At 39.3% G+C, this 19727-nt stretch overlaps 2 protein-coding genes across 2 annotated transcripts in view; one reads left to right on the top strand and one right to left on the bottom strand.

The window, feature by feature from the left end:
• LOC137169991 (uncharacterized) overlaps window positions 1-19727 on the bottom strand; it is a 157992-nt gene that overhangs the window by 6461 nt on the left and 131804 nt on the right. The window contains exons 5-8 of the mRNA XM_067573426.1: window positions 2353-2412; window positions 1591-2235; window positions 1446-1487; window positions 1012-1068 (exon numbers count right to left, since the gene is read on the bottom strand). Coding sequence (XP_067429527.1) covers window positions 1012-1068; window positions 1446-1487; window positions 1591-2235; window positions 2353-2412 — 804 coding nt within the window. The remainder of the gene's footprint in view (window positions 1-1011; window positions 1069-1445; window positions 1488-1590; window positions 2236-2352; window positions 2413-19727) is intronic.
• Window positions 19514-19727, top strand: part of LOC137170107 (actin, alpha skeletal muscle-like) — a 114015-nt gene continuing 113801 nt past the window's right edge. The window contains 1 exon segment of the mRNA XM_067573435.1: window positions 19514-19690. Within this exon segment, the coding sequence (XP_067429536.1) occupies window positions 19514-19690 (177 nt within the window).

Genomic DNA, 19727 nt, shown 5'->3' with positions numbered 1-19727 from the left:
CATGTAGCCTCCAACATCACAGTCTTGGAAATGAACCTATAACTCCTGACAGAAATCTGAGAGGAAACATGTTTAAAAAAGGAAATTTCCATAAATAAAATACCATCAAGTATTTAGTTTCTTAAGTGGCTTATTTAACCAGTTTAATCTCTCATACAACGTAACAACTAGCCTAAAAGTGAAATATGTTATTAATTATGCTTATTGTATTTTTTGTGTCATGAAAGCAGCAGGAGATGCATTATATTATTTAGGACTGCAAGCAAACAGAACATTTCTAACAACACAGCTGCTTTATGCAGTGATCAGTCAGCTGTCAGGAGGAGTGAAAGTAAACTAGGATTAAACTCTGTTTAAAACTCTTTTGTTCAATTCAAACAACTTCTGTCACCTTTTGTGTTTAAAACTGAGTACAACACTAAGAATGTCTTCAAGGAGAGACTGTGTGAAAGTGTTCACTGTTATCCACGTGTATAATTCATCACGTGGAGACTACAAAGACACAAAAGACAGAGTTGTTGGAGATCAGGGAGGCAGTGTGATGCAGCCATGAGGAAGCTCCTGACTGTCCTGCCAGTTTGACCTCTCACTCAGAAAATATTGATTGTTTATATCGTTGTTCCTATAAATGAAAGATGAGAAAATAAAAGTAGTAGAGAAGGAGGGATGCTGCTTGGCTGAACAGAAAGTTACCAAAATAAAGTGATAAAAAGCTGTAGAATGTTCAGCTTGTTGAATATTGTTCTTAGCAAGCTAACCATGCTAGTTCCCACAGTTTATGTTTACAACAAGTAAAGATGTAGTAACAAGATGAACAGTGCATTTTAGGAACTTCCCCAGCTGGAGGACAAGACACAGCTGTTGCACCAACACAAGGAGAGTTTGGATTCAAACAGATGGTTACAGATAGAATACATCATGTTTTACCACCTTTGAACGGCAGATCAAATTTCTTATTAAATGCTGCAATAATAACATATTATTAGGGCTGAATTTAATACACTGACTTACACTGGTTGATTGTACTTTCAGGTAGTGATGGAGTTTGTGATGTATGAGGCATGAACCCTGTGAAAAGACAAAACCATCAATTACAGTTCATCAACTTCATCTAATAGATGTCTAACTGCACATGCCAGCTCTATAGACCACACAGGCTCGACCGGAGCCTGGGAGAAATAACCGTACTGTTTTCCATTCATACACTGATGGCTGTGCCATCAGTGTATGAATGTGTGTGAATGGTTAGCTTCCTCTGATGGGCAGGTTGGGACCTTGCATGGTAGCCCCTGTACCCATTCAGCATATGAATGTGTGTGAATGGGTGAATGTGATTCGTAGTGTAAAAAGCGCTTTGAGTGGTCGGAAGACTAGAAAGGCGCTATACAAGTACAGTCCATTTACCATTTACCATTTACATGATAAGAATTAGTAAGTTTACTCACAGTTGATGACGTTTTTTGTTGAATCCCAGAGAGATTTCTGCCCTGTAACAAAATAAATGTAAACCAAAATAAGTTTTAACTTATTGTTTAAACTTAATCAAAGGTCGTTTGTATTCATCACAGTAAAAAATGTTCCTGAACCCACCAGCAGCTCTAACAGGATCCAAGTTGACTGTTTCCTCTTGTTTCAGGTTTCCATGACTACTTGGTAAAACAGATGTTGCTTCTTTAAATATGTCACAGCTCACATGATCTCCATCACTTTCCTTCACAATTTGGTCCATGATCCTAAACAGCTCTGAACGTTTAAGGTTCTTCTGCCAAAACAACTTGGATCTACATTTTCTGATCAAGTCTCCTAACTGTGGATGTTTCATATATTCCTCCATGAAACCTGAACTCTGCTCTCCTGGTGTTGATGTTGATATCAATACCAGTGAGTGATTGATTGATTGATCACCGAGACATTCAAGGACTGTTTGTAACCTCTTCTTGTGTTCCTCAGTGAAGTCTTCAGGCTGTAGAACCAGCAGGAACACATGAGGTCCAGGATAAGAGGGACTCACACAGTTTTCTACATGTTCTGACAGCTTGTGTTGGGAGATGTCAGGATGCAGCAGATCTGGGGTGTTGATGAGAATTATTTTTTTCTCCTCAATCAGTCGACTGAATCTCTGACAGCAGTCTGGTTCTTCTTCAGTGTTGAACACAGTCTCTCCCAGTATGAAGTTCCCCACTGAATTCCTCTCAGACCAGCTGTTCCCCAGCAGAACAACCCTCAGCTCAGACACTGAAATGAAAAGTAATTTAAATGTTATTATTTTAGTAATATTTAGTAATAGTAATAGTTTAGTAATTCAATTTTAATAAACATCAAAACAATTTATAACAGTTCAGTCTGACTCACTCAGAGGTGGCAGAAATCCAACACTGTTTCTTCGCTCCCTGGATGGCACATTATCTCTGACTGCAAGGATACAGAAATATAAAAATAAATTCTTTATTTTATTCACATCCATTTTCTAATGGGTCGAAAAATGCAGTGATTATTTCTGTCCTCTGGTCTTGAGGATATATTCACCTAGATTATATTGAATTAAATACTGCTTCTTCTAAACTAATTGACCAGAAAAAAAACAACACTGGGCTACATAGTTAATTGTGAGACCTGTGACAAGCATCATCTAGTCACCTTCAGGTTTATTTACTCAAAAAAAGATTCATCTGTAGAGCTTTAATCTTATGGTGGATTTATGGTTCTCCAAAGGTACACGTAAACATCTCCACGAACCTACGCAGAGAAGCCAATGAATAAATACCAGATAAAGGAATAGATAATCTGAGGCTTTTGCAAACTTTTTTTGGACACAAACACTGAACAGAACAGATATTGTAAGAGTGACTGGTTGTTCATTGCATTGTTTGATTTACAAAGATTTAACCAATTTCCAAATGTAAAATTCTCCGACTAGAAATGAATGAAAAAAATATAACTGAGAAGTGATGTAACATTAAATGAACTCCTCTTATACCACTGTAGGATATAACTACCCTATAACTACTGGTGAGTAACACCACAGTCCCAGATAGTCTCTGTTCTTACAAATATTGAGAATGTTTGTCTTAGCTGGTGTCAGCCTCTAAACCAACTACCTGCCTAGTCGACTCCCTACCAACAATAAAACCTCTGGCATTTTTTGGGTCATTCAATGCTCAATGTTGTTAATTTATCACCTACGACTGGTATTGCCCCCAAAACATAAACTGCTCTAACCAGAGTAGTAAATTATCTTCTTGCTGTGGATTCAGACTCCACCTCTTTGCTCCTATCATGGGTTTTAGGGTTGATGAAAACACTCAAATTACTAAATTAGAAACCTGCTTGGCTGCTGTGAAAAACTGGATGTCACTAAATTTCAGATTTTAAATTCTGATAAACTGAGATGCTGGTCGTTGGTCCAGTTGACACCAGTTTGATCACATGACATTGACTCGTCGACTGTGTAATTTCACAAAGTGTGGCAGCCAAGTATCTTGGTGTTATGTTTGATCCCAGTTTGATCCCAGCCTCTCTTTTTTCAAAGAAATCACCAAGACTGCCTTCTTCCATTTACATAACATAACTACAATTCGTTCTTCCCTGTCTGTGGCTGATGCAGAGACTCTAATACACACATCTGTTTCATCCAGACTTGATAACTGTAATATTCTGTTTTCAGACAATTTGACCACATAACACCAATTCTAGCCTTCCCTATGTTAGATCAGACTTAAAGGTGCTTCTGATGACTAATAAAATCATAAATGGGCCCCATCATACCTGTCTGATCTCTTTAAACCTTATATTCCAACTTGATCTCTCTACACTCAAAATACAGAGCTCCTGTGTGTCCCCAAAGTTAAAAAAGAAGTCAGCAGGGCCTTTTCCTATCAGGTCTCATTTCTCTAGAATAATCTCCCTGCTGACATCAAACAGTCTGACTCTGTTGAGTCCTTTAAATCCAACTTAAAGTTGAAGTTGTAATATCAAGGTTTTGGAAAGTTTTTCTTTTAGATTATGTTGAATCTGCTCTACAGAGTTTCATGCTGTGTTTGTTTTTCAACACCTCCCATAGCCATGGAAATGATATCAGTAGGTAGTGTGCTGGTTCTAACTAACACCACAGAGGTGAAGATTTTAGCCTCCCAGATATACCTGGAGTTGTTTTCTTTCCAACCAGTCCAAAGAAAGCTCTCTCTTAGACAGTGGCATCATTAGGGCCAATCATTTATGGTCTTCAGCCCTGAATATTTTTGTTTCTCAAAAACTAGTATTTTTATGCAACAGAGCAGAGATTTACTTTGCAAGTGTCACAAGCAGGAGGATAAATATAGTGCTGTACATGACAAGATGCAGACAGGTCATGGATGTACTGAGGATGCAGGCAGACAGTAAAGTTACTTTTACAGTGAGTGGAGGGGCCACTGCTGCCTCCAGTGTTTCAGGCTTTTCATTTCAGCACAGAGATTGGTCTTTAATAAAACTCTCTGTCACTCAATGTAATCTGGGATTTTACACAAACATCAGTATTTCTGTGTTTTAATTTTAAGTAGTCCAAACTCTGTTTCCTCTGGAGAGTTCTCTCTGTTTTGTCGAGTAAATAGTTTTCAGTTCTGCTGTTTAAATGCAGCGTCTCACAATATTTCCTGAACTGGCATTACTGCTCGTTAGTGTGTAGGTTTGTCCTCAGCTTTAGCCTCAGCAGATCGTAGGGCAGGATCAGCTGATTTTTACACTGTGTGTAATGTCTGTGTAATCATTGATTCATGATTTTGACATAAATTGGCTTCCCTCTGGTGCAAAGTGTTGACAGGTTTTTGGATCCAAATTAAGAGTCTAGGGATAGAGGGTGTCATGTGTTGTACAGATTGTAAAGCTACTTGATGCAAATTTGTGATTTGTGTTCTTGAGCTATATAACAAAAAACAAAAATTGACCTGACTATTTCATAAAGAAATTTCATTCAGTTTAACTTACAGTCAGGGCACTGAAGTTCAGGGCTTTTCCTGTTGCACTCCTGGGAATTTAAATAATCACCATCATCTGTTAAAAAACAAAACAGAAAAACCCAGATCAATCATCAAACACCTATATATCTAAAATTCCTTTAGACTGATAAGTAATGTACTGTACAGGCTCATGGCTAAACAGTAAACAGTGATGGTTGAGGTTCAGATAAAGTTTGAGTTTCCAGGTTCAGGCTGTGTTGTTATGTAAACCTTTTGGTTTAGTTCAGGTTCCAGTTTGGTTATTTTCAAATGTTAATTATTAAGAAATGTCTCTCTTCCTCTCTCTGACTGTGACAATCACCTCAGTCCATGAGTGTCATGTGTTGCAACAGATATACAATGATCAGAAGGAGAAAGACAACACTGTAGTTGATGTGTTGTTGTGTTAGACTGAACTAAGCGTCAGTAATGAATGTAAAAAAGCAGGACGAGACAATTATGTGTTCACAAGATCAGAGAGGATAGAGAGAGTAGCGCTGTAACACCAGCTCCTACAGAGAGTGTTGCATTATGGGTAGTTTGTAGCCTTACTGTTGCTAGGCTAGTGAGTTTCTACCAGTGTGTTAGACTTAGTCAGCAATAAAAGTGTTTTGTTAGCTCAGTTTAACCTGCAGGAGTTTCTGAAGGCTAATGGTGGAGGTGGAGTTGCCATTTTATTTAATGATTCCCTCCAATGCAAACAGATATCTTATGGAAACTTTGATTCTTTTGAACATGTGGCTCTTCAGTTGAATTCCTCCTCTCGAGCTATATTTCTAAATATCTACAGGCCACCGAAATACTGTGCAACCTTTTTTGATGACTTTGCTGAACTGCTGTCTATTATCTGTATTGACTTGGACTGTATAGTTATTGTTGGTGATTTTAACATCCATGTTGGCAACCCCCAGGACAGAGGGACTAAAGAACTGTGTTATGTTCTTGATAACTATGGACTGACTCAGCATGTAACAGAGCCCACACACAACAAGGGGCACACTCTGGACTTAATCATCTCTAAAGGTCTGAACATTTCTACGGTTGTGGTGACTGATGTTGCTCTCTCTGATCATTCCTGTGTTTTCTTTGAGAGTGTTATCTCCATGCACACAAATGTTCAAACAGAGGTAATCAAAAAACAGTATATCACTGAAAACACCAGTGAAATATTTATTCAGGCCTTTTCTATCATACCTGCCCTCTCTTGGGTCTCGATCAATGAGCTTGTAGATAATTTCAGTTCTAAAATTACAAATGTTATTGATGCCATTGCACCTACTGAGGTGAAGGCTGTCTCTGGTAAGAAAAGATCTCCATGGAGAAATGCCACGCTGGTCAGAATGAAAAAAAGAGAGTGTCGAAAAGCTGAACGCAGGTGGCGAAAAACAAATCTCCAGGCTCATTATGACATCTATAAAGAGAGACATCACATTTATAATTTGGAACTCAGAAATGCAAGGCGGTCCTCCTTCTCTGAAATCATTGCCAAAAATAATAGTAATGCACGTGCCTTATTTGCTACTGTCGACAGGCTGACAAACCCTCCTGTGTCAGTAGCCCCTGAGCTTCTATCCACCAGGACCTAAAATGAATTTGCCTCCTTCTTCACTGATAAAATTCAGAAAATTAGACAAACAGTCAGTGCCTCCATATCAGGTGCAGGATATTCGTTGTCCCTGTGTCCACTTAAAATCAATTTGAGTAGTATGATACAATTCTATCGATCAACCATAAAAACCTGGAGGACATTATACAACATCTGAAATCCTCCTCTTGCTGCTTTGATATTCTGCCTACAGGCTTTTTCAAAACTGTTTCAAACTGCACAGCCTCAGATCTTCTACAGACTGTCAACACATCTCTTCTCTCAGGTGTCTTCCCACAGGCCCTGAAAACTGCCGTCATCAAGCCACTCTTAAAAAAGAACAATCTGGACACTTCATTAATGAGCAACTATAGGCCCATATCAAACCTCCCATTTTTAAGCAAGATCATTGAAAAAGCTGTTTTTCAACAACTGAACAACTTTGTGGCACTAAACGACTGTTTTGATGTCTTCCAGTCGGGATTTCGACCACATCACGGCACTGAGACTGCTATTGTTAAAGTCTTCAATGACATACACTTAAACACTGACAGTGGCAGAATTACAGTATTAGTATTACTGGATCTCAGTGCCATATTTGACACGGTCGACCACAACATATTACTAGACAGACTGGAAAACTGGGTGGGACTTTCTCGAGAAACAAGGATGGCTCCGCCAGCACCACGCACCGGAGGAGCCGCTGCTGGATTTCACTGACGGACTTTTACAAACACACATCGGTTCGCTCCGGAGAGCGACACAAGTAAGAGGTTGTCTGGGCAGAGATAGTATTAGAATTGTGTGTTAATGAGCTTAGTGCTCGTATTGTTGTTGTGTATTTTAACGGACCGCGGAGTCCCGTTTGCTGCTGAGGAGTGTTTTTAAGTTACTGCCTGTTTAGTTTGTGTTCACCACGCTAAACTGTTTGTGTTATCCCATTCGGGATTTCTGTGTTTGTGCCACCGCAAGTGGAAAGTAAGTTGCTTTGACAGTCCACAACCAGACAACGTGCGTACAGACTACCGTCCGTACACTCGCTCTCTGTAGACAAAGCAACCGCTGCTCTCTGCTCACGGTCGCGGAAACGAGAGTCGATCTCCCTTCCTCTCTTTCCTTCTCTTACTAACACCCACACACACACACACACACACACACACACACACACACACACATACACTTACACATCCACCTAACCACGCACGTTTTCCACACATCTGATAGCCAGATAACAGAGGGCCATAGCGCCGCCTTGCCCCTTAGTTAACAGCCATCAGACACGTGAGTGCAGAAACGCCACCGACCACCGGTCGGCGCTATCGGCGTCATCTTCACGTCAGCCAACTTGTGACACACACACACCCACACACCCACACACTTGCACATATTCTTACATCCTCTCTCTCTCTCACACACACACACAAACACACACACACACACACACACACACACACACACACACTCATACACTCACACACGCTTCGGTTTACCTGTTTGCCTTTACACAGCCGTTGTCTTATGTGTGTTTTTCCTCAGTATTAGTTGGTAGTATAGTATTTATTGATTGAAGCAATTGTTGACCTTGTTAATTCTTGTGGAAGTTAATAAATACTATTTATAGCTTTAAAGAGAAGTTTCTTGTCATTATTGTGCATCTTTTATTATGATAAAAAAAGGCAATTAAAGGGTTAAAATTCTGAAAATGAATGAATATTTGATAGTTATGATCAGGTCTGAAGTTAATTTAAAAAACTAACTCAGTGAAAATGGAAAATAAATATTAACATTTAATATTTTTATGGCAGGCTTTGATTGGGACCTTTTAGGTTCTTAACATTTTGTATTGAAAGTATATTAATTTTATTATATGATATAATTAATTATATAAGCAAGACACAAGGGTTAAGTCCTCTGTAGTGTTTGTGTAGCTGTTTATGTTTTGTTGTTGTTTTGTCTTTGTGATTGCTTCTGTTTTTATTTTGTAATGTGTTTCTGTCTTTTATATGCAGAACAGAGGGGTGAAGTACAGAGCAAGTTCAACTTAGTTTGTCTCTCTGGGTGAGCTGGTTTCACTGACATCACCCCTCAAGGATAACAAGTATGATGAAGCTGGTTATCAACCAGCTCAGTCAACTCTGGGTCTTCCAGCTACGAGTGCGTTCATGTGAAAGAAGCGGATTGTTAATTACAAGCAACATCATCAGAACCATGAATGAAGTACTTCATAATATATGAGATGAAACGGTGATACCAAGTACCTGCAGAAAACTTCTGTTTTAGGGACAGAAAAAATTTCATATTCAACAAAGTGAAATGTAAACAAGCCTGTAATCATACAACAGAATAAGAAGATGTAGAAACATTAGAAATAATTTCCACATATTAAAAGTAGGCTACGGCTTAAAATACATGTAGGAATTATTATATATGACTTAAGTATAGAGTGAGTATTTTTTGCTATTTAGTTGTGAAGAACAAATACACATTTGGGTAGAGACTTGATAATCAAGTGACGTCTGGGAACAGAACAACCCCTTGACCAACAAGATACCAACTGTGTCCTACCCCCAACTGATTTTTGCGATTTTGGTGATCAATGGTTGTAACACAAACCAGCTCGGTGTAATGTGGAAGAGAAGCTGAATATGAAAATGAGGCTGAAATAGTTTAACTCTCTCTTGTGTGGAAAAACACAAAACATCAACATTAGAAACTCTGCACAGCCTCGTTAACAAGCGCTGACATCATCACAGTCTGTCTGCACTCACTGCAGCAGAGCAGAGGAGCAAAGTCTGAACACTTCTGAGTTTTTTTCACTGTTTGTGTGTGAATGATCAGAATTTAAGTTGTTTCATGTTCTCTGACTGTTGTCATTCAACATTATGGCTTGGTTCTGTATACCTGTCTGAAGTTATTTTATTGTTTTTGATTTAGTTAGTTTTTACAGATGTGCTACAGCTGTTGTACCTTTAAATAGGTTTTCCTACATTTACAGATGATCCACTTAGATTCTAGTTGAGCTCTATTTGCCTTTGATTTAAAGGACTACAGTAAATATCTTTATTGCTTTAAAAATACATTAACTTATTAACACTATTATGTTATTATTAAATATATTATTATTTCTCTTCATAGATCACAGACATATTCAACTCATAACCTTCCTGATATTGGCATAATTTACTGACCACTGCACTGTCTACAATAAACCCTTTGACCTGAGGATCCTCTCTCCTCCCGATTCTTTGACTGGAATCATCTCCATATCTGACGACCAAACCAATCAACTTTCCAAAGACCCAGCCTTAATTATAACCAATTACCATCAACCTGACCAGTCTTGTCACTGTGTCAGAAGATTTAAATAATTGATGAAATTACTGCAGTTGTTCCATCCCAGAGTAAAATGATCACAGCTCTTCTCTGTAAACAGACTGTAGATGAAATTTACCTTCATTCCTGCTGCTGTATGATGAATACAGGTATTAAATAAACCAAAGGAAAGATCTGATATTCTACAGGTTGCTGTTGGCTCCTCTTTAACCTGACATTTTGATCCTGTGTGTCATTTTATTCATGGGAATCAGTTTGACTTATTCAGATATTCTGAGAAAAGATAGTTGCTTTAAAGTTTTAAAGTGAAATAAAATATATTACTTGACATTCTGTTTTCATGCCACACACAACACAAATATATTAAATGATGTTAAACTTGACATCAGAGAAATCAAAAAATATTAAAGTTTAAAACATTGTGTAGAAATTGTTGGCACATGCAAAAACATCAACATCATACAGTTAAAATATAGTATTGACTTTTTTTTTTTGCAATACCCAGAGTCACACTCAGTCATGTTAATGACATTATTGATAAGACGCTGCTGTTCTTTGACTGTACAGACCCATTAAAAGTTGTATTTTGATGCACATATTAATCTTAAGTAAATAACAAAATGTGACATAAAAATTGTCTAATCTGTGTTTCAAAATTGAACAAAACTGCTCTGAAGTCAGGAATTGACCAAACAGATGAAAGTGCAAAACAAACAAGCAAACAGACCATCTGAGGAAAACTGCTCTGTGACTGTTTGTGTTTGTACAAACAGGAAAATCAGAGTTGTTGGTGAATCAGCTGAATTGAATTCAGGTTCACAGTCACAAGTTTACAGTCTGAGGACAAAGTGATGTTATTATGTGTGTAATATGTAGACAGAGAGAGAGGAGAGATATCCAGACTAATAAAGTCTGAATGGACTCACCTGCAGATGCCATAATATCACTCTGCTGGAAACATCAACACTGATTCAACTGGAGACCAACTGCTGGGTTTCAACACCTGAATGGAGAATTAAAAAATACTGTAAACTCTCTGATTCACACACACACCAATATGGTGGCGAGAGAGGCAGCCATGCAGCCAGAGGAAGTGCATCTTTGTCAGCAGTTTTAAGTTGAGCTTCTGCAAGTGAGGATGTCAGGTAAAGGGCTACAGTAGGTAAGAGTTGGGCTGGTAAACGTGAGGGGAATTTACTGAAAATACATTTCTTTCATGTATCATTAATGAACTGTCATGTAGCAGTGTTTGAACCAACTTCAGTCATGTGTTTGTTTTAAATACATACATTTTAATGTCTCTTCAACAGTTTCGCAAAAGCATCTATTCCAGGCATATATTTATTAGATTATTTGCAAAAATCACCCTTTAAGAATTTGGGCCCCTCTAACATCTTCTGCAGTCCCTGGTTTAGGATGCTTAGCTTTGTTTTTGCCCTGCTGCGTCTTTGTGGGGCTGCAGGTTGTTTTATCTGGAAGGAGTAAATGTATGTGTGTGTATGGACATCTATGTAATTGGGGGCTTTGAGCTTCTTTTCAGAGCAAATGATTCACTAGCAAGGACCACACCATCAACAAAATGTTTGGATTATTTATTGAGGAAAACAATTGATGTGCATAATTCTTCTGGTTGCTTATGGGGAATCCGCCGTAGCACCTGGGCAACAGCGGACCCCCTCAGGGCCCTATGAAGGAGAGGAAGGAGCAGGAAGAGAGAAATAGGGTGGGGGGGTTTGCAGAATACAAGAGCGGAAGAAGAGGAGAGGGTTAGGTGGTATTTATAGGATGGCTGAACGTAGCGTATTTGAGGTGTGGTCTGTAATTGTAATCTCATTTCTTTGTCTACCTGAGACACCCCACCGTCCCCCAGTTTTGATTGGTTCAGTGAAAAAAAAAAAAGCGAAGGTGGCTTTGTGACGGATCTCCTTTACAGCTATAATGCGGTATATCTGTATAAAAAAGTGAGAATATATGAGATGAGAGTATAAAACAATGATCATCCCACCGGTTGGCAATAAAAGAGGACAAACAGACCTCACCATGCCACAAGGAAAGACAAGACTGGGAGCAGCTCATCCTGATGTGTTTGTCCCACCACAAAACCTGACAATCGACACCTCTTCTCCAATTGCACATAGACTGCGCCACGGCAAAAAAGATGTAGACTCTACATGCCCATGGTTGAAGTATCTGGACCAGAAGGTGCAACGCTGGTTTTCCGTCCATGGACTTCTGCTGATGTCACATTGGCCTCTCAACATCTGCCTAACCCCATAGCATCAGTTTCCTAGGTGGACTAAAACCAGATGTTGCATCAACTGTTAAAATTTCCTGCATCGGTTGGTGTGATGCATGCCTGTCTGAACTTTGTCGGCATGCCATGCACGCCCATGACCAACTTCTCTCCAAGATGAAGAAAAGAGAAGAGACAACACAGAAAGAACTTCAGATGGCAGCAATAACCATGTTTAACACAGTCGAAGAACATGAACAACCACGTCATGGACACAGAGACAAAAGACGTGATAGAGACAGCAATCAGGAGAGAAGAATTTCAAATGATGTCTGCTACAGCTGTGGCAGAGTTGGACATTGGAGATGTGATTGTCCCACACTAACACCATCAAATCCAGCAAACACATCAGACTGACGATGGTCGGGGGTTGTCGGAGAGGAATGGACTCCTGCTGCAAGCCAAACCAACTTGTGAGGTCGGAAGAAGGTACTGCACCACACCCACACACACATGCTGAGCAGATTAATACACCATCTATTGAGGGCTCAGACAATACATATGCAATTGCTCTAACTTTTGCACATCTGATCATTTCAAGAAGTTTCCTCAACATACATTGATCATTACAGAACAAAATGTGGTATTCTTAGTTTACTTGGGGGCCACACATTCTGTGATAAGAAATTTAGAACTCACTACAAAACCAAAACTGAGCAGAGATTATGTGTACTCTGTTGGTTCATCAGGTCAAACAATTAGAGACAACATCACTGTCCCATTCAAATGTACAGACAAGTCAAATAGCTTCACAGATGCATTTTTTCTCTCTAACGTCTGCCCCATTAACCTGATGGGCAGAGACCTGATGTACAAATTAGGCATTTGTCTGTTCTCAACCCCAGAAGGTATCAAAGTTTGCAGACTATCTGATCTGGAACCAAATTTTTCACACTCCTTTGTTCACCACACCCCAGACTTGCAGTATGCATATCAATGGAAATTGCAACCAGTGACTGCCTTTTCTGACCTTGTAACAAAGGCTAGTTAGTTTCAACAGCTGCAACAGATTTCATGACACCAGGAGATTTATATTGCATCTCTCATGTGTCACCAGAACCCGATGAGCCATATGAGGAACGCTGGTTGAGAGAAGAATTTGATAGACTCACACTGACACACATTTATTGGACACAACATAAATGCACTATATCAGTCTCTCTCACACCGGCTCAATGTGATATGTACACCATGGACGGTTCAGTCCCATACATCACACTTGCAAAACACACATCAGATAGTTGGAAAGATTTGGGCCCATTTATGAAATCATGTCAGCACGCAGCTGATTGGCTAAAAAACTTCTGATCGATTTTTTTTTTTTTTTCACCAAAACTGCAGTGCTACTCTAAGAGTTTAACATCTGTTGTGCACACTCAAAGAACAATCCAGCTGGTACCAAAAAGCACTTCTGAACCTTTTTCTTTTTCTTTTCTATCTGAAGAACAACTTACAGCTATTACAGCCCTATGAGAGGTCCCTAAGACACTGTGGGTTGTCAGTAAATATGATGTTGGCCTAATCAAAGACTGTGAAATGCAATGTTTTAAACCCTGCCACTCTCCTTCCTACATCAGATGATGGACAATAACTGTGTTGCTGCCCTACAACAGGTTTGCTCCAAGACCAGATCTACAAGAAACACCACTAACTAACCCTGATTTGGTTGTTTTTGTAGATGGATCTTCTTCACACAACCCACAAACTGGTCATAACAGAGTTGGATTTGCTGTTGTCACTAATCATGAAACTCTTGTCTCTGGTTCACTCCCCTCTCACTATTCTGCACAAGCTGCAGAACTGACAGCATTGACAGAAGCATGCAAACTGGCAAGCAACAAGACTGTAACTATCTACACTGACTTTAGATACACATTTGGTGTTATGCATGATTTTGGTACTCTATGGAAACACAGACAATTCTTAGAATCTGACGGAAAACCCATAGATGCCATTTTGCTTCCTAAGTCAATTGCTGTTTGTAAATGCCTTGCTCATACTAACAACTCAGATTCTGTCTCCCTAAAAAACGCAAGAGCTGATACTGCTGCAAAAAGAGCTGCAGCCCAACCCACTACCTTTGATCCATTGTTTGTTTCATCTCTAGTCTCTGTTCCCCACTCCCTTACAGCGATACAGTCCTTTGCCACACCACAAGAAAAGACGCTGTGGCGATGCTGTGGTGCCACCTATAAAGACGCAGTGTGGCGGGGACCCGATAACAAACCTTGCCTGCCTAAACATTTCTTTCCTCACTTTGCAAAATTGACACATGGTTTTGGACCACATGTCAAAAGGAGGGATGTTGGACGCCATAACTCAACACTGGTTTTTCAGTCTATGCGCAGAGGTTTTGCCATCATGTATAATTTGTGCAACACATAACGCAGGTAAAACCAAAACAATTACACACGCCACTCACCCACGACCAGACAGACCATTCGAACATTTGACGATGGATTTCATAGAACTGTCACCAGCAGAAGGGAAGAAATACTGCTTAGTGATGGTTGACATGTGGTCAAAATGGGTTGAAGCATTTCCAGCAAAACACCAAAGCAGCCAAGTAGTAGAGCAAAGGATCTGTTAACGGAGATTGAGAGTAGCGATAATGGCTCTCACTCTCAATTCTGCAATAACCCAAATTAGTGAATTTCTTGCCATTGACTTCAAACAACATTGTGCATACCACCCTGCCAGTGAAGGTGCTGTCAAACGAGAGAATGGCACCCTGAAATCAAAATTAGCAAAATGTTGTGAGGAAACGGGATTGCCTTGGACAAAGCCTCTGCCCATTGTTCTAATGCACATGAGAATAAGAAAAAGATCCAGAGTGAATATGAGTCCCTTTGAAATTCTTTTTGGCAGACCTCCATCCCTAGGATTGAATCTTGTAACCAGGCCACTCCCCTCCACTGGTTTATGCGAGGATGACATTCTACTGTATTGCAAAAACTTATCTTCCACCCTCTCTCATCTCTCAGCAGGTAAAATCAGCCCTTCCATCACCAGCGTCCACACTACTCCATGACCTCCTGGCGACTGAGTAGTGATAAAGGACCTAAGAAGGAAGCCCTGGCACTCCAAACACTGGCGAGGTCCATTCTAGGTGCTCCTAACAACACACACTGCTGTGAAGAACGCTGAGAGAGCAACGTGGATTCACACCAACCACTGCAGGAAGGTCCCAGAGCCAACAAAGACACAGCTGCCAACCCGGACAAAGGGAGGATCAACAACAGGAGGACCAACGACACAAGAACCAATGACAGGAGGACCAACGACACAAGGACGAAATATGAGGACCAACTACATGAGGACGAGCAACGCAAGGACCAATGACGCAAGGACGGACGACGCAAGAACAACACAAGGAATAACTCTGTGAACTCAGCAGACACCGGTCAGACGTGCAGGGTAATAAGGCAAAACCTTTACCCCACCAAACTACACCATGCGTCACCTGATCCTGATCCTATAGTGTTTGGTGATGTTTACAGATGCCTACACCTACAAACCTGCAAAGACCATCACTCTGACAGAAGGACAAAGTGCTACATTCACCTGCACTGTATATCCTGAAATTCAGCCTTGCTTCACATTACCAATACCCATCATTATTCCAACTCAGACTCTGACTCTGATGATGACATTTTATAAATAGTGTTTCATTTCATTATTTTATTTTTTAAATTATTATTGGTATTATTATCTTTCTTCTTTCTTTTCGTTTCCCTTTTGAACCAGCTGCCATGATGATGCATTTTGAAACCTGCGTGAACTAATGCATTGGATAATTAAGTTGTGAATTTATTTTTTTCTTTTTCTTCCTGTTTTTTGCCTTTTTTTCTCTCTCCGTTTTTACTGTTGCCTTTTGTTTGTTTGGTTTTTTTTTTTTTTTTTGGTGTTGTTATTTTGTGATTAATTAATAATCAAAAGGGAGGAATTGTAATTGTAATTTCATTTTTTTGTCCAACTGAGACATCCCACCTCCCCTTTTGTGTTTTGGATGTATATTGTAATCTCATTGTCTTGTCTACCTGAGACACCACACCTTCCCTTTTGTGTTTTTAATTATGTCTAGACCTCTTCAAATTTATACATTAGACCTGCAGGATGCCTCCAGTGCGAACCACACCCTAGGGGGTCGGCTCCGATACCCACAGCAGACCAGAAGATGTGAAAACACATCTTTCGATAGGGGGGGCGTTCCTCAGGTATAAATGTTTAGCTCTCCCCATGCTCGGGGTCTTTCTTCATTAACCGCTCACATGTTGAATGACCTATTCTTTGCAAAGAAAATAAAACCTTGTCGGCCGGCAGAAGTCTATATTTCGTTATTCACCAGCAGCAGAGAATTTCCACTACAGGTCCTGCACCTGAAACTTCGCTTAATAGCTTCAATAAAAAAATTTCATGGGAATCACTTACCCTCTTGTTTCACACACACACACACACACACACACACGCACGCACACACACACACACACACACTAATTGACAAGTGTTAAGACGATATATTATGAGCAGTGAATGCTTACTTGTCCCTAATCTCTGTGGAGTCAGAGGAAGTTCTGCTGAAGACAAAGCTCTGTGTCACCAACTGTTACACATCACAGTTATTTTTATTATTGATTATTCAAATGTCTTGTTTTATTTGACCAACAGTCCAGAACCCAAAATATTCTGTTTATTGCAGCCTGGTCGCCAGAATAAAACATTGGCGTTGTACTTTTCTGAGAACCACAGAAACGTTGAATATCTACGTTTCAACACGTGTTATATATAACACATTAACATTTCAACAAAAAGTATCATCTCAACATTTCTAAAGTGAAGTAGTTCACATGAGATCTATGTGACCCGACTTTCCTATAATGATGACGAGGGGTTGGTGGATGGTTGGTGGTAAGGTCCGCTTCCCGTTTCAACCGACAAAAGTGGGTGTTTTCAGCGAGACGCCAGGACATTTGCTGCCGTTTTTCTGGCGAGAAAACCGGATGTTTTTAGTGAGACATCGGCCGTTTTTATTTTATTTTTTATTTTAACCATAACCCTAACCAAGTGGTCTTTGTGCCTAAACCTAGCCAGACCTTAACCACAGCGTTGTCACACCATAAAACATCATTATTAAACGGGTAGAAATGTTAATATGCTACGTTTCTAGAAATGATACATAATTCACGTGTTGAAACGTATTTATTCAACGTTTCTGTGGTTTGAAAACGTTCAATGCCAACGTATTGTTCTGGAGGTTGGGTTGCGCGCGCACACACACACACACACACACACACACACACACACACACACTAATTAACAAGTGTTAAGACGATATATTATGAGCAGTGAATGCTTACTTGTTCTCAATCTCTGTGGAGTCAGAGGAAGTTCTGCTGAAGACAAAAGGCTCTGTGTCACCAACTGTGACAAAACATAATCACAGTTGTTTTTATTATTGATTATTCAAATGTCTTGTTTTATTTGACCAACAGTCCAGAACCCAAAACATTCCGTTTACTATCATGTATGACAAAGTTTTGCTATAAAAAAGACTAAAATGATTCATCGATTAGGCCTAGTTGCCAATTCATTTTCTGTCCATAATCACAATATTGGGCGTGTGTGTGTTTGTGCGTGTGTGCGCGCGCGCGTGTGCGTGTGTGTGTTGAGTGTAGTCAAGCAGAGCTTGTTCTCTGTAAAAACGTCCTAAAATAAAGTGCTTAAACAAAATAAACTTTAAATCTTTTAAATCTTTCTTTTCTTTTAAAATTGACGAATGTATGTAATGTAATATCTAATAGAGTTTATTTAAGAATTTGTTTACTGGGATTTTTGATGAAAATTAAATCAAGGATACAATGTAAAAGTTAACATACAGTGTACATCAGAGTTCTCTACCTGTTGTTACAATGGCGGATTAATCAATAAAAAAGTGATTAAAATGGCAGATTTATGGCCTAGTTGTAGCAATTAACCATATCGATTTGAGATAAAACACTGATAAACTTAGTCAGTTTAATACTTGCTGAAACGATATATGCTGACTTTCAGCTCAGAAAAGAAAATCATCAGATTTCTTGCAGACTGTTTGGTGGAGTAGCTTCAGATGTTCCGCATTTATATCTGATCAATACTCCGCGTTTAATGACTTGAAGTCAGTTATTCCTGCTGTGCTCACTGTGTCGGTGTGTTTCTGTCAGTTTAATGAGAATGAACAGGAGACTGTGAAATTATTGTGATAATAACAAACTTTCAATCTGATTTGATCACCTGACGGCGATCAATTAAGTTATTATTCAATTAAAGTAATGTCATGTAAATCTATCCTCATGCATTTAATCAGTTCTTACTCATTCATATTACAGACAGAACGCTTCTATCTCATTAATGTATTAATTAAAATTGATATGTGTTTGAGTTACTCACCAGCTGAACTTCTTACTCCGTCATCAGCAGGAGAATAAAAACGAAAGTAAAGAAGCGACTCAGAAAAAGTGTCAAAAAAGGCTGTGACTTAAATGTTTGCGCATGTCCAGAACACTCATCCATTAAAAGGACATTTAAACTTTTTGATTTCTCTGATGTTTAATTGATATTCTGTGAATTGTGTTTGGCAAAGAAAACAGTCAAGTCAAATATTTTATTTCACTTTAAAACTTATATAAATATAATATAAATATAAAACAGTAATCATCACATCCAAAATAATTACAGCCACTATGTTTTCACAGAAAAGTCAAACAGATTTTACTTATATATAATTAGACTTATAAATCTGTGAGTTTCTTTATAATTCTGACTGTAATAACAGAAAACACAACATGACAAAGGATGAGACTTAAAGTTCATTCTTGTTCTTGGAATCAGCAGCAGAACAAAACAATCTTTCCACAAAGTCCATGTAGTAGCTGTCCTGGAGCTTCTGACTGCGTCACACTATTTTCATCAGCAGATGGAGTTTGCCCAGTTTTCATGTAATTGATGTTCAAATATTCATTATTCTGAGCAGCTGAAGGACTTCTTCACCTTGTGGTGATTCATATTATTTTATCAAATGTTGGTTCCAGTTTCCAGCAAGAAGGACGTTTAATTTCACCTTTTAAGCCAACATGGACAAGAAGTACTTAAAGGACAGGTTCACAACTTTTCAAGCGTGTCTTAAAACAACAGTCAGGAAAGAAACATGTTTTTCTTGCTGTAATCATTCCTCCTGTTCATACTGACCATCAGAAGATTCCTTCATAATGCATTTACAATGGCAGTAGTGGAGGACAAAAACAACTTTTAAGTTGAATTGAACACTAAAATAACATGTCTGTGAGCTCAGGAATGGAGTCAGCCGGTGTCAACGAGACGACCTACAACAGCATCATGAAGTGCGACGTGGACATCTGTAAAGATCTGTACGCCAACACTGTGCTGTCCGGCAGCACCACCATGTCCCCCGGCATCGCTGATTGAATGCAGGAGATCACTGCCCTGGCCCCGCCCACCATGAAAATCAAGGTATGACATTTTTCCTTCTCATGCCCATCAGTGAAAG

This window comes from Thunnus thynnus, chromosome 2, assembly GCF_963924715.1.
Source record: "Thunnus thynnus chromosome 2, fThuThy2.1, whole genome shotgun sequence".
Taxonomy (NCBI): Eukaryota; Metazoa; Chordata; class Actinopteri; order Scombriformes; family Scombridae; genus Thunnus; species Thunnus thynnus.
The sequence above is the reverse complement of the archived record's forward strand: the minus strand, read 5'-3'. Positions and strand labels throughout refer to the sequence as shown.